Raw genomic sequence first — 12,701 nt, forward strand, 5'->3', positions numbered from 1 at the left:
TTACAATCGCTTGCCCTATGGCCTTCGGTGCCGCATTTGCTGCACATTTTACTTCTGCCGGGACCATTGCAATTCCACGACTCATGGCCCTTCCCGAAACACTTGAAGCAAACTTCAGGAGGCTGTTGCAACATGTTGTATGCTCAGCTGGCAAACCGACCAGCCTACCTTGAGTATGCCCAAGTTCTTCGCTTTGTTGGCCTCTGCGACCGGCAGCTTGATCGCCGACACCTCGGTGCCCTGCGGGCCCTTTCTAAGGTGGATGGCCTTACTGGCAACGTCGATGTCACACTGCTCTTTGCGGGCAGCCGAGACCTCCGATGCGTCGGTGACCTCATCCAGATTTTTACACCGGAGAGTCGCTTCAGCAGTAGGGATCTTACATCAACCTCGTCGCCAAGTACTTCTTGTGCCAGTTGCTTATAGACTGCACCCTTTTCCTTAGCGTCCGTCTTTAAAACTGTTTTATATTGAAAACTAGTAAAAATAATCACTCTGGATTTTGGAATTTAACTACGGAACAGAATAGAGTTTTTCAGATATAAATTGTAAAATGCTTCTTGTCTGTTTCATGCACTAGACTCGACTGAGCTCTAGCTCTGTATTCAAATTCTTTTGACCTCTAATGCTTAGGCTCGTCTGACCGCCGATTTCTGAACCGCAAACCACTCAAACTCGAGGATTTTGAAGAATAAACAACTCTCAGCATGTATGCGGCAGGCTGTCATCTTTTCCGGCAGTCTATGATAATAATTATTAATGATCACTTATTCGTTACATTGCTAATAAATCTCCAGGAATCGTGTGAGAAATAAACTATATGTAATTTTATGTTATCTCTTTTAATTATTAACCAGCATGCAATGGGGTTTGTTTACAGCTATGAATGATAATCATTCATATTCATTCAGTTTCTAGAGGGATTGAAATCATTTCAAGATTGGATGATTTTCATTCAGTGCGATATGTAAACAGATGATTTCAACGAAGATGAAAATCATCCGGAATGTGTCCGAAAATAGGTATGGGGCTCGGATGAGGCAAAAATCATTCAATCAGTGGCGGGAAATTTCGTTCAGTGTAGCCATCTTCGCCAAGTGGGACCACCTTACTCTGGCTACAGAGTAAAATCCACACATCTTGGAGTACGCTACGCGCAGATGCGGCTGCATTAGAATAATGATTGACACCACTTTTTCTCCAACCAATCAGAAGTCATTACTGCCTGGCCCGCAAGATGCTGAAACTTGAACTAACCGTGCTGCCATAGGTGTGGACGAAATTGTAGAAAATAGAGAAAGAAGTATACACGGAGAAATATTTTTACCTAATTTTTGAGTTTACTTTACCCAAAATTAAGTATATCGATTATAGTTTCAACCCAAAATCTCTCGGTTTTCTCTTTCTCCCACACGAATGTTGTCAAAAATAGAGAGAGCTGCATCTACCCAATGGGGGTACTTTGGCCCAATAAGCCAAATTTGGGTAAATGCAACTTTTCTTATGTTTGGGTCGAAAGAACTCAATTTTGCGTTAAATCAACCCAAAATTTAGTATATTTTTCTAATGGAATTAAAGCCAAACTACTTAGTGGGGACCTTGGAAATTTAGCCAAAATTGAGTTATTGGGCTCAACTACGGAATTGCGTTGAAACAACCCAAAATTGAGTTGAATTCCGTCTCCGTGTAGAGCACACATGGAGCAGATGCGACCGTATTAGAATAATTATTGACAACACTGTTTTTCCAACCAATCAGAAGTCGATTGTCCGACTACCTGTCTCAGATGTTTGTAAACAAAACGGCCAGCCCTTCCTTACCTACCCTTCCTGGTTTTCTCTACAAAGTGAGCATAATGTATCACCTTAGGAGGAGCTGCAGCCGCCTTGCTTAGCAGATCACACAAGCAGCTCACACGGGATTCTCACCAACACTGTACTGCTCTATCGAGATTGCCTTTTAAAAAGATCAATTTATTATTCTATTGTGTTTGCCCTCCTTGTTCTCCTCTCTATTCAGGGACTGAGTACAAGGGTACAAAATGGCGTTAATCGCTGAAACACACGCTTTTCACAAAACTGCTAAGTATATATCTAATTTATTAAAACTACTATCACGCACGTTTTACGGCTGAAATTAACCGACGTATGAATTGCCGGTCAAGAACTATACCGTTTAGCTTGATTCTACACTATGTGGCAGACTTGTAGAATAGCTCACTACCGTGGATCACTTGTGAAAAACGGAGTGTGGTTTTATTTAATATTACAACACGCGTTAAAACGATTTTTTTCTCGTCGCCACTGTTTTATATTGAAAACTAGTAAAAATAATCACTCCGGACTCAGGAATTTAACTACGGAACTCTATTCTGTTCCGTTTTTCGGATATAAATTGTAAAATGCTTCTTGTCTGTTTCGTGCACTAGACTCGACTGAGCTCTAGCTCTGTATTCAAATTCTTTTGACCTCTCATGCTGAGAGTTTCGTCGATTGCTTCAACCTAACTGTTATACAACAAAAACTAGGATCATTTCACCAATCCTAGTTCGCCTTATGCTCCGCACGTCTGCGCCCAATGGCGATAACTTCTCCGTACTTCGCATCGCCTTTAGAACCTCAGCGTATTTCGCTTCCTCCGTTTTGATAACGAGGGCTTCGCCTAAATTCCTACGTTTCGCTGTATTCGGTTTAGCGCTCTTCTTGGGCTCCGTTTTCAGTTTCTTGTTTTTTCTTATTTCCAACTCGTATCCACGGGTTGCTGTTGCCTGGTTCGGGTTATCCCGTGGCTCCTTTTTCTTGGCTTTCTTTGCCTTAGGCTTGGTGTTGGCCGCTCCTTTGTTGCCATGTCCTCTTGATCGCGGGGCTTGGCTCGTGCCTGCTTTTCCGCTCTGGAGGATGGCCGCGTAGGTCACTTTTCCTTTAGCAACCATGCTTCTTTTCGCCACGTATTCATCCTCGGAAGGTCCCCTCTTTCGCATCGCGTATCGAATAATATCATCAGATATATTCGCGTTGCCTGTGAAGGATCGTACATCGTGTGGCAGGTAAGATTGTACTCTATGCCCATAGAAGTCAAGGAAATTTCCATTACGGAATGATTTTGGACCGACCGGGACTCGAACCCAGACACCTTCAGCATGACTGTGCTTTGTAGCCGCGGACTCTATCCACTCGGCTATGGAAGGCCCCAAGAGGTGTAATTTCTATTTAAGCTTTGTGTATCAGCAGAAAGCTTATAGGGAAGGTGTACCGGTATTCGCCATGTACCAGTTATTCGCCACCCCGGATTATATACCGTTTTACGACATATATGGTTGCCAATTGTTTAGTGTTATCTAAATTGCTTTAAGATGATAGGAAAACATTCTTGGAAACCGCAAAAATTTCTCAGAAAATAGTAGTAAAAAAAAAACATTTTCCTGAATATTTTTGCTTCTCTGCACCTATTTTTCGCCGTGGTGTTCCTGATTCGCCACCCTCCATAAGAAATCAACGTAGGTGGCGAATTCAGGAACCGAAATTAAAATCGTGGCGAATACTGGTGCAAATGGTCCAGTATTCGCCACCATTTTAATACCAAAACAAACTGATTAGTTTTTATATTTTACCTGCAAAGCATGGATTGAAAGCTTTCGTTTAAGGTGAAACATCTCGGAATGCGAAGATGGCCGGCACAATGGCCGACTTCTCCACCTACTCACGTTTTCAAAGGCACAAAACTGGAGGAATAGTTGGCAAATGTTCCTGATCTTCTTATTTTAAGCTTTCTGCTAGTGCACAAAGCCAAAATAAAAAGTGCACTGTTGTGGGATGCTTTCTTCGCAAGATTTGTGCCTTTGAAGTTTTAGTGAAATCTTAGAAGTTGATTCCAAACTGTTTCACCTTAATGTATTGACAGTAACCAAAGGTCGTTTGATTTATGTATAAACAATATTTTTCCTTAGGGTGGCCAAAACTGGTACACTTTCCCTAATAAGAAGATCGGTTTGTTGAGTTTATTATTTCTTCAGATTGGTGTCTTTGAAATCGTGAGTGAGGTCACAAGTCTACCATTAAAGCAGACATCTTTGGATTCCGAGGTGATTGCAATATTTGTTGCAATCACCTCGGTCGAAAAAAAAAACCTGGTGAACTAAATACAAGATCCACTTATTCAAACCATTTCGATTGAATAACGGTATTAATATTTCAAAAGAAGACCTAAAATTTGGGTCTTAAAAATTGATCCAGCGCAACAAGAATAATATTTTGAAAAATATACTTACAAAGCACCGCTTCACAATCCACCAGATTCGTTTTGAGAGCCCGCAGCACATCGACCACCAACTGGAGTCGGTTCTTTTCCGTCATCAGAACCACCGCCGGTTCATGGTTGTTCTGCTCCGAATCCTTCTTCTTGGTCTTCCGCGTTGGCTGCGGGGCAGGCGCCTGTGAGTACTTATCAAAGCACACTGTCATCACAAACAGAACCAACGCTGCAATCTGCAACAAGAAAAAAAAGCAAATATTACGATTTTATGAATGGTCCGGTTACGTTCATAAAAGCTCTCACCTCGACGCAAGCATTCACCGTGTCGTGAACCTTCTTTCGGTTCCACAGCAAATCGCCGGAGCTGTTGTAGGTCTTGATCGAGCCAGCAATCAGTTCAAACAGATCGTTGACGTGCTTCACGCACCGCTCGGCACCGGATCGAATCTGATCGTGCTTCTCGCCCTTCCAAAGCGCTAGCAGAAAGCTGGCCAAATCTCGGAACACGGCTTCGTATGGCATGGCCAGCACCGAGTGCAATCGAGACGGTAATAAATTGACTAGAAAACGTTCGCAAGCCGGTTGTCGGTTCTTGGCTCGCACCGTTACGAACAGTTCCTCCCAGTGGCGACTCAGATCCTGCGCTGTTTGGTACTCGTCGTCGCCACCCTTGGTGAACAGCTCGATGAATGAGGAAACCAGCCTCAGCAAGCCCGAACGTAGCTGGAGCAGTTCATGTTCCTGCGAGAAACTGTCCTTTTGACACTCCTCGCGCAACTGTTCCACGGTCTTGGACTCCAAAACGACGGCATAGTTATCGTTGTTTTTCACCGAGGAATCGGAACCCTCCGGGGGCAGTACCTTGGAGTAGTCCACCACCGGATCCCAGTGAACGAATATCGTCAGATCACGATTGTCGCTCATTTCGTCCCACTTGATTCGGTCCTCTTGTGGTTTGATTCGCATCAACCGATAGGCGGCCAAGTTTTGCGCCAGCGTTCCGCTGAAACACACCATCTCCAGCAGCAAGGCCTCGACCGAGATAAGCGTAAAGTGCAAACTGTTCGAGAGTCGATCCCTGAAGTCCAGGAACTCGATCAGCTTCGAAAACGATCCGAAGTTGTAGGACGTTTTGAGGAACTCGACACTGTTGGTGTCGTTAATAAAGAAGTGCAGCGTCTGGTCGAAGATTTGCTTGGCCAGTGCCGGGAAGCCTCCGTTGCACAGGTGGCTACAGTGCAGATAGCCGAGCGAGTCCAGCTGGATGTGCTTGATGTCAAGTGATTCGTACGCTCGGTGGGCCGCCTCGACCAAACCTAACCGATGGTACAGCTGCAGGTTGAGGAGCTTGCCGTGAAAGTTGTTGATACTATTCGAGAGCAGGTGGTTCAGCAGGCAGAGAGCTTCCACCAGCGGTTCCGACCGTTGCAGCTTCCAGGCTCGGTCGTACATGATGTTCACTGAAACGGGAAATGATAAGCTTATGTTAGTGAAAGTTATCAAGCCGGCTTCGTTGACAGTCGGTCAACAACTGAGCAGATATTTAACTGTACGGCATTTCTTTCAAATATGCCGTGAAAAGCAGGTTCAACGCACTACCTTTTCATTCATTTCAAGGCAGGATACGATAGTGTTGACTGCATACAGGAAAATTATGGACTAGAACTCTATTGAAATCCCGCCGACAACGTAAACAACTTTTTTTGCATATTGTTTAACATTACGCTAGTAGAGATAGAGCTGGGAGTAATAGTGTAGGAACGATTATCAGCAGAGCCAGTCAATTTGTTTGCTTCGCGGATGATATGGACATTGTCGGCCGAACATTTGAAAATATGGTAGACTTGTAAACTCACATAAAACGCGAAAGCGACAAAAGTTGGACAGGTAGTGAATGCGTCAAAGACAAAGTACATGCTGGCAGGCGAACCTCGGTTAGATGACCTCATTCGCCTAATCTACGAGAAAGGTGATAGCGTGGCAACCCTGCCGTTTGGAGACTTTACATCACGAACTGGAAGTGTGCCAATTACAGAAGCATTACCCTGCGGAATTTGGTGTACAAAATACTGTCGCGCATCCCCAGGCTGAAATTATTCGAGTCCAGAATGTCCAAAGGCCTTGGTTGATTGCCTTGGACGAAGTCGTATCCGAAGTTTGTGTACTATCGGTAGCGGTTCGGTTACGTACAGTATCGGACATATAAAATGCACCGAAGCCGTTTTCCCATATAAAATTGTCAACTTCAGATAGCTATATCTCCGCCGTTTCTCAACCAATTCTTTTCATTTTTTTCTGTAACGAACTACAAATTTCCTCAATTTTCAAAAACTTTTAAGAAAGTTGTGTAAAAACTATTGTTTCAATAGTCACAGATAGGTTGAATTTTGACATAAAAAATGCACCAAGACACGGTGTAACAGAAAAACTACACGTCGTAGCACCTTGGTGTCTTCAGCGCATTTGATCATTGACTGATAAACCAAATGGGCTGAAGACACCGAAAGGATACGACGCATAGTTTACCTGATACATCGCTTTTCGTCTTGGTGCATATTTTATGTCAAAATTCAGCTTATCTGTAACTTTTAAACCAATAGTTTTCACTCAACTCTTTCAACAATTATCAAAAATTGAGGTAGTTTGTAGTTCGTCATAGAAAAAATGAGAAGAATCGGTTGAGAAACTGCGGAGATATAGCTCTCTGAAGTTGTATGGAAAAACGGCGTTGATGCATTTTACGTGTTCGATACTGTAGCTGGTTGATGTGGCAACCGAAGCATACGCCTGTATTCTACCCACACGTTGTACATCACGTTTCCGATTTGCTCCAGACTGTTCTTCAGACATAACTGCGCAAAAACTTTGCTGGTGAACTGCTTCTCACTGACTAACGTTTCTGGTATACCGAGGCGAGCACACAGACTTCACAGGATTTCGAAGGTAGCTAAGACTCTTGGCTGCGGCTGCGAAACTACCTAATGCAACCCTTGACGGGCGCAGCGATGTCCGAATCGATCGACTGCCAGTACACGTAACCACAGAGAAACGTAACTACGCGCAATCGCTATCATGCGCTGGATCCCCAGATGACCTCGGTGGAGATGGTGCAAACAACGCATTCGGAAACTGCTCGGCTTCACGAGGCGTTCAGCAAACATGACACACCCTTGAACCGTAGATAACGAGCCGCTACGATCGAAGAACCGCTGAGCTTCATGGTCCAAAATAGCGGATTTGAGATGGTACACAAATTATGTCACGCTAAATTTCAACTTTTGGGTGATATGCTGAATCGCACTGAAATTGTGAGGAAGCGCATCAACTGCATCTAATGCTACATATTTTACATCATGCTCAGTGATGATGCTGGCTACGACGAAATCTTCTTCCGGCTTGACGTGCTGATTGATTAGCCGGGACAGAATGTCAGCGTTCCCGAACTTTTCGGTATTCACGTAGACGATATCGGAGTCGTAGTGCAGCCCAACGCTGTAGCCGATTCGCCGTGTAAACTGAGATGCCTTTCTTCGTACCGAAGATTCGAAGCAACGGTGCGTGGTCTGTTTGCAAGGTGAAATGGCGACCAATCACCATCTTGTGGATTTTGGTCACGGCGAAGATGATGGCGAGTCCATCACGATCTGGCTGGCGAAAGTCAGTGCCCTGGATGCGTGCTGCACTACCTTGAGCGATACATCTGGAAACTTGTGACTGGACTGGAAGATCTGCTTGAAGGTGGTGAAGGATTTATCGCACTCCAGCGAACTTATTATCTGCTTCGTGAAGCTCATCGAGTAGATAGCGAAGCTTGCGCACACTAGGAACAAATTTTCCGTAGTATTGTAGCTCCCAGGAAAGCGCGGACTTCTGATACGTAGGTAGGAGCGGGCATGTTGCAGATGGCTTCAACTTTAGCTGGATCCGAACACAGACCTTGCCGGTCGATGAGATGTCCGACGTACTTGATCTGCTGCTGGCCAAACGAGCACTTTTCGGCCTTGATGGTGAATCCAAATTCCTGGATAAGACGAAGAACGGCTTCGAGATAACGCTGTTGATCTTCTTCCTCTACGCCACCGACTAGAACGTAATCGAGATAACCCGACGTACAATCAAGCCCAGCAAACATCGTGTCTACGAGAGCTGCCGAAATGCTCCAGTTACCGCCATTACCCCGGATGGGAGCCGATTGTACCGATCAGTGATGCCAGGTTGGAAGACATGTCTTCCATTGGAAGACATTTGAGTGGCGTGGAAGACATTTGGAAGACGGAAGATTTTTGGAAGACTTCAGAATTTGTGAAGACATTTGGAAGACAATTTTAAATCATTGTCAGTTTAAAAATTTCAAGATTTGGAAAAGGAACATATGAGTTGGAAATTACAGAAACTCTTCTGAAAGAACTTTGCACGTTTAATCAAACTATTGCGATCCCTTTCCGATTTCCGTTGTAATTTCTCCAAGTATTCCTTCAAATGTTGATCTGAAAATTCTGACAAAGATTCTGCCAGATTCTCTTTTAAAATCTCTTGCAAAGATTTATCAAGACATTCTAGTAATCTTTTAAGTATTATTCCATCAAAGTTATTCCGGGATTCCTACAAGGACTTTTTGAAATCTGTTTCACTGTTTCTCGTGTATTTTTTTTTCACGAATTCATAAAAATATATTATTTATATATTATATATATTATTTTTTTCCTGAGATTGCTAATTTTTGCTTCTTAAAATTAGCCCAGGGATCTTTGGGATATTACTGGTTTGATACATGTCTGTTTATCAGTTCGGATTTTTTCCTCTGATACTGCCACTGTCTCTAGTTCCTACTCATTTGAGGTAAGTAAAAATAGGAACAATATTCCACATATAAAATATTCCATCGCAGTTGATATTTAAACAACATGTATTCCTCTTCCAGTGATTCCTCCGGCTATTTCTTCGGGGAATCCTTTAGGAACTCATACAGGGCACCTCTAGGAATCATCAGGGTATTTCTCCGCGAAATTCTTTAGGAATTCGTCCAAGGATTCAACCACGAATTCCTATGGAAATATATTTATATATTACACAACGAAGTCCGCCTACAGATATCTCCAGGAGCTTTTCCAAGAATTCTACTGAAGTTCCTCCGATTTGTCCAACAGAATTTCCTACGAAAACTCCACTTGGGATGTCTTTCAGGCATTCATCCAGGAGTTTGCTGCAGGAATACCTCCAGGGATTTGCTGCAGGAATTTCTCTAGGGATTTGCTCCAGAAATCTCTTTGGGTATGTCTTTCCTTCAGAAACTTTTCTCCACGGATATCGTGCAAAAATTTCCCGGAGATTTCCTCCAGCAATTACTTTTAGGATTTTCTCCAGAAATTTCTGTGGGGATTTGCACCAGGATTTTTTCTGGAGTTTAAATCCAGGAATTCCCTCGGGGATTTTTCCGGAAATTTGTTCCAACAATTCCTTTGGGTATTTTTTCCAGAAACTCCTCCGATGATGTTTCCAACAACTGCTCCGGGGATTTCCTCAGTGGATTCCGTCCAGAAATTCCTCTGGGGATTTCGTCTAGAAATTCATTAAGATGTTCCCGCGTGGATGCTCTACAGAAATTCCTTCGGAGACTTTTTCAGAGAATTTATCCGAAAATTCCTTACAGGAATATCTCTGAAGATTTGCACCAGGAGTTTCTCCGGAGATTTCATCCAGGGAAACCCTGGGTATTTCATCTTGTAATTCATTCCGGGGATTTTCTCCACACATTGTTTCGGTGATTTTTCCAGAGAATATTTCAAAAGATTTCCTTTCATTTGCTCTAGAAATTCCTCCGAGGATTTCAAGGATTACTTCGGGGATATCCCCCAACATTTATTCCGGGGATTTGCTCCAGGAATTCCTCCAGAAAATTCCCTGGAGATTTCCATCAGATTTTTTCCGGGGATTTGCTACAAGAATCCCTTCGGGGATTTCCACTAGGCATTTCTCCGTAGATTTTTCCCTAGAATTCCTCAGGAGATTCTTTTGGAGCTCCTCCACAGTTCGTCCTGAAGTTTTTTTTTTATATCTCCAGGAAGTCTCCAGAGTTCCTCAAGTACAGTCAAACGATTCTATGACATTTCCCGGAAAACCATTTCCCGGAATGCCGTTTCCCGGAAATCATGTCCCGGAATGACCCATTTCCCGGAAACCCATTTCCCGGAATGCCAATTCCCTGAATGCACCAAAAATAAACTTTTGCGGATATTGTTTTTTTACTGATGGTTAACAAGAGCCCTAATATTCGTAGCGATTACGGCGCAACTGTTCAGCAAGACCTCAGCTAAGTATCGCAGGTTTCAATTCCGCCGATCAAGATTTTTTCTGGATTGGAAAATTCTACCTTCAAGGGCATAGAGTTGCTTTGTCAATTGGCGAAGAATATTCTCAGTTAATCAATGTGGGAACGCTAAAAATGAACATTGAGCCGAGAAGTAGGCTTTGTCGCAATTAGAATGTCATGCCAGAAAGAAACACTATCACAGTATAACATTCAGATTAGTGTCTTATTCCAAAACAGCGGAAGGAGTTGAAGGAAGCGTCACAAGCCTTACAACATTGACAAGAAGGGAGTTGCTCCATATGTCAAAATTGTGAGTGACATAATTTGTGTATAATCCAGGGTTGTGAAAAGTCATGGAATTCACGCTACAGTAGCCAAGCAGAGCAAATCGCAGTTAGCGAAGCCAGTGAAATTCATGCCTATCGCTGCTGTAGGCAAAATGCCTAGAATGTAATAACCCGTTGCTAAAGGGCAACCCGAAACTACTGTAGAAAAATGTTCTATTTTCCAGAGAATTTCCCGCATTTTCAGCCTTTGTTGATTTAGTGCACTCAAAATAGGCTACTTGACGTGAATCACGTATTCAAACTACTGTAGTGAAAAGAGCTATGAGAATTTCGCGAAATTCAAGTTTACTACTATTACCATTCCCAGCCCTGGTTTGATCTAATAACTCAACAGAATAACCTTAGTTTGAAAGAAGGGACAATTTATGATGTTTAAGGTGAAGATGAATCGAAGCCAAACCTCAAATTTTCAAGAGCACGGATCTGGAGAATCAAACATCCGTTTAAGCTGAAAACTTAATCGATTGGTCACTAGCTGGTGGTGACCAATCGATTAGGTTTTCAGCTCAAACGGGTGTTTGGTTCTCCAGATCCGTGCTCTTGAAAATTTGAACTTTGGCTTCGTTTCATCTTCACCTTAATATTAGCAGCCTTCCTGCCAAAAATGTTTCTGTCGGTATAATTCGGAAGAACAGCAAGTTTTCAAAAGAAGGGTGATTCTCTATGAAAATGACAGTAGCTTTGATTGGAATTCATATTGATGGATTTGTTTATCAGTTTGAACATTATTATTTGTTTTAATAGCATTACTCGAAAGAACAACCTATGTATGAAAGAAGGGCAATTATACAATGAAAATAAAGAAACTGTGGACAATAATAACTATTCCAGAATAACATGAAATAGACTGATCAAAAAGTTTCTCACAGGCTGCACATAGATGGTACAGAGGTTTAAAATGTCTTGAGATTATTTAGTCTTACAGTAAGTCTACAGTTGGAAATCTTTCAAAGGGATATGAGATCCAGAAAATTAGGTGAATTTGGTTTGAAAAACAAAGATCCCACCCGTTCAAAATTTCGATCTAATAAAACATCTAGCCCAACCCTTAACCTAGCTCACGAACTGAGAATATAGTGGATAAAATCATTAATTTATTACGTTGCTTTTGATAGTTTTCTGTTCTGAGATTTCCACCAAGTTTTATCGCAGGCTTGAGAATCATTGTATCATTGAACGAAACCAGTCAATCAAAGTATGCTAGTAGGGTACAACGCTTTGAAAAATATCCGAAAACAACAGCCTATCGATGATTCTTTGTGAAATTCAGTAATGTGACAGCTGCGGAACGTAGAATGGAATGTTATCTTTACAGTTGTAATATATTTCAAAATTACTTTCCCAAAGGTTTTATTTTTTTAGGATTCGCTGGAATATGTCTTATTAATGTTCTACTATTAGTCATATCAGATTATCAAATATAAGGACAAACGTTATAATCGCGCTGCCTGTTGCTAAATTATTAAATTTTTAAATAGTTTAATTCATCATAACAAAATTGTTGTGGATGAAATTAAGCATTGAAATATCGATGAAGTATTACCACCTTGCGGGGTGACATTGGGCCTATGGGGTATCTTTGACTATTTTTCTCGATCAAACTCGTGGCTGGCATGAACGTCGAAAAGCTTATCTATGACAATATAGTGGCTATTTACAAAGTATTCATGGAACTAATCACATTGTTTTAATGATTCTGATATTATTTTCCTTTGAAAAATGGTATAGAACCAAAAATTATTTATTTTATGTGGTAATGAATAGTTTTCCGGGAAGTGGATTATTCCGGGAAA

General features: G+C 42.2%; 1 protein-coding gene across 1 annotated transcript in view; it reads right to left on the bottom strand.

The window, feature by feature from the left end:
* The window catches only part of LOC5564157 (phagocyte signaling-impaired protein), a 51,224-nt gene that overhangs the window by 2,613 nt on the left and 35,910 nt on the right, over positions 1 to 12,701 (bottom strand). The window contains exons 6-7 of the mRNA XM_021853874.1: positions 4,555 to 5,711; positions 4,268 to 4,484 (exon numbers count right to left, since the gene is read on the bottom strand). Of these exons, the coding sequence (XP_021709566.1) occupies positions 4,268 to 4,484; positions 4,555 to 5,711 (1,374 nt within the window). The remainder of the gene's footprint in view (positions 1 to 4,267; positions 4,485 to 4,554; positions 5,712 to 12,701) is intronic.

Source organism: Aedes aegypti, chromosome 3, assembly GCF_002204515.2.
Source record: "Aedes aegypti strain LVP_AGWG chromosome 3, AaegL5.0 Primary Assembly, whole genome shotgun sequence".
Lineage (NCBI taxonomy): Eukaryota > Metazoa > Arthropoda > Insecta > Diptera > Culicidae > Aedes > Aedes aegypti.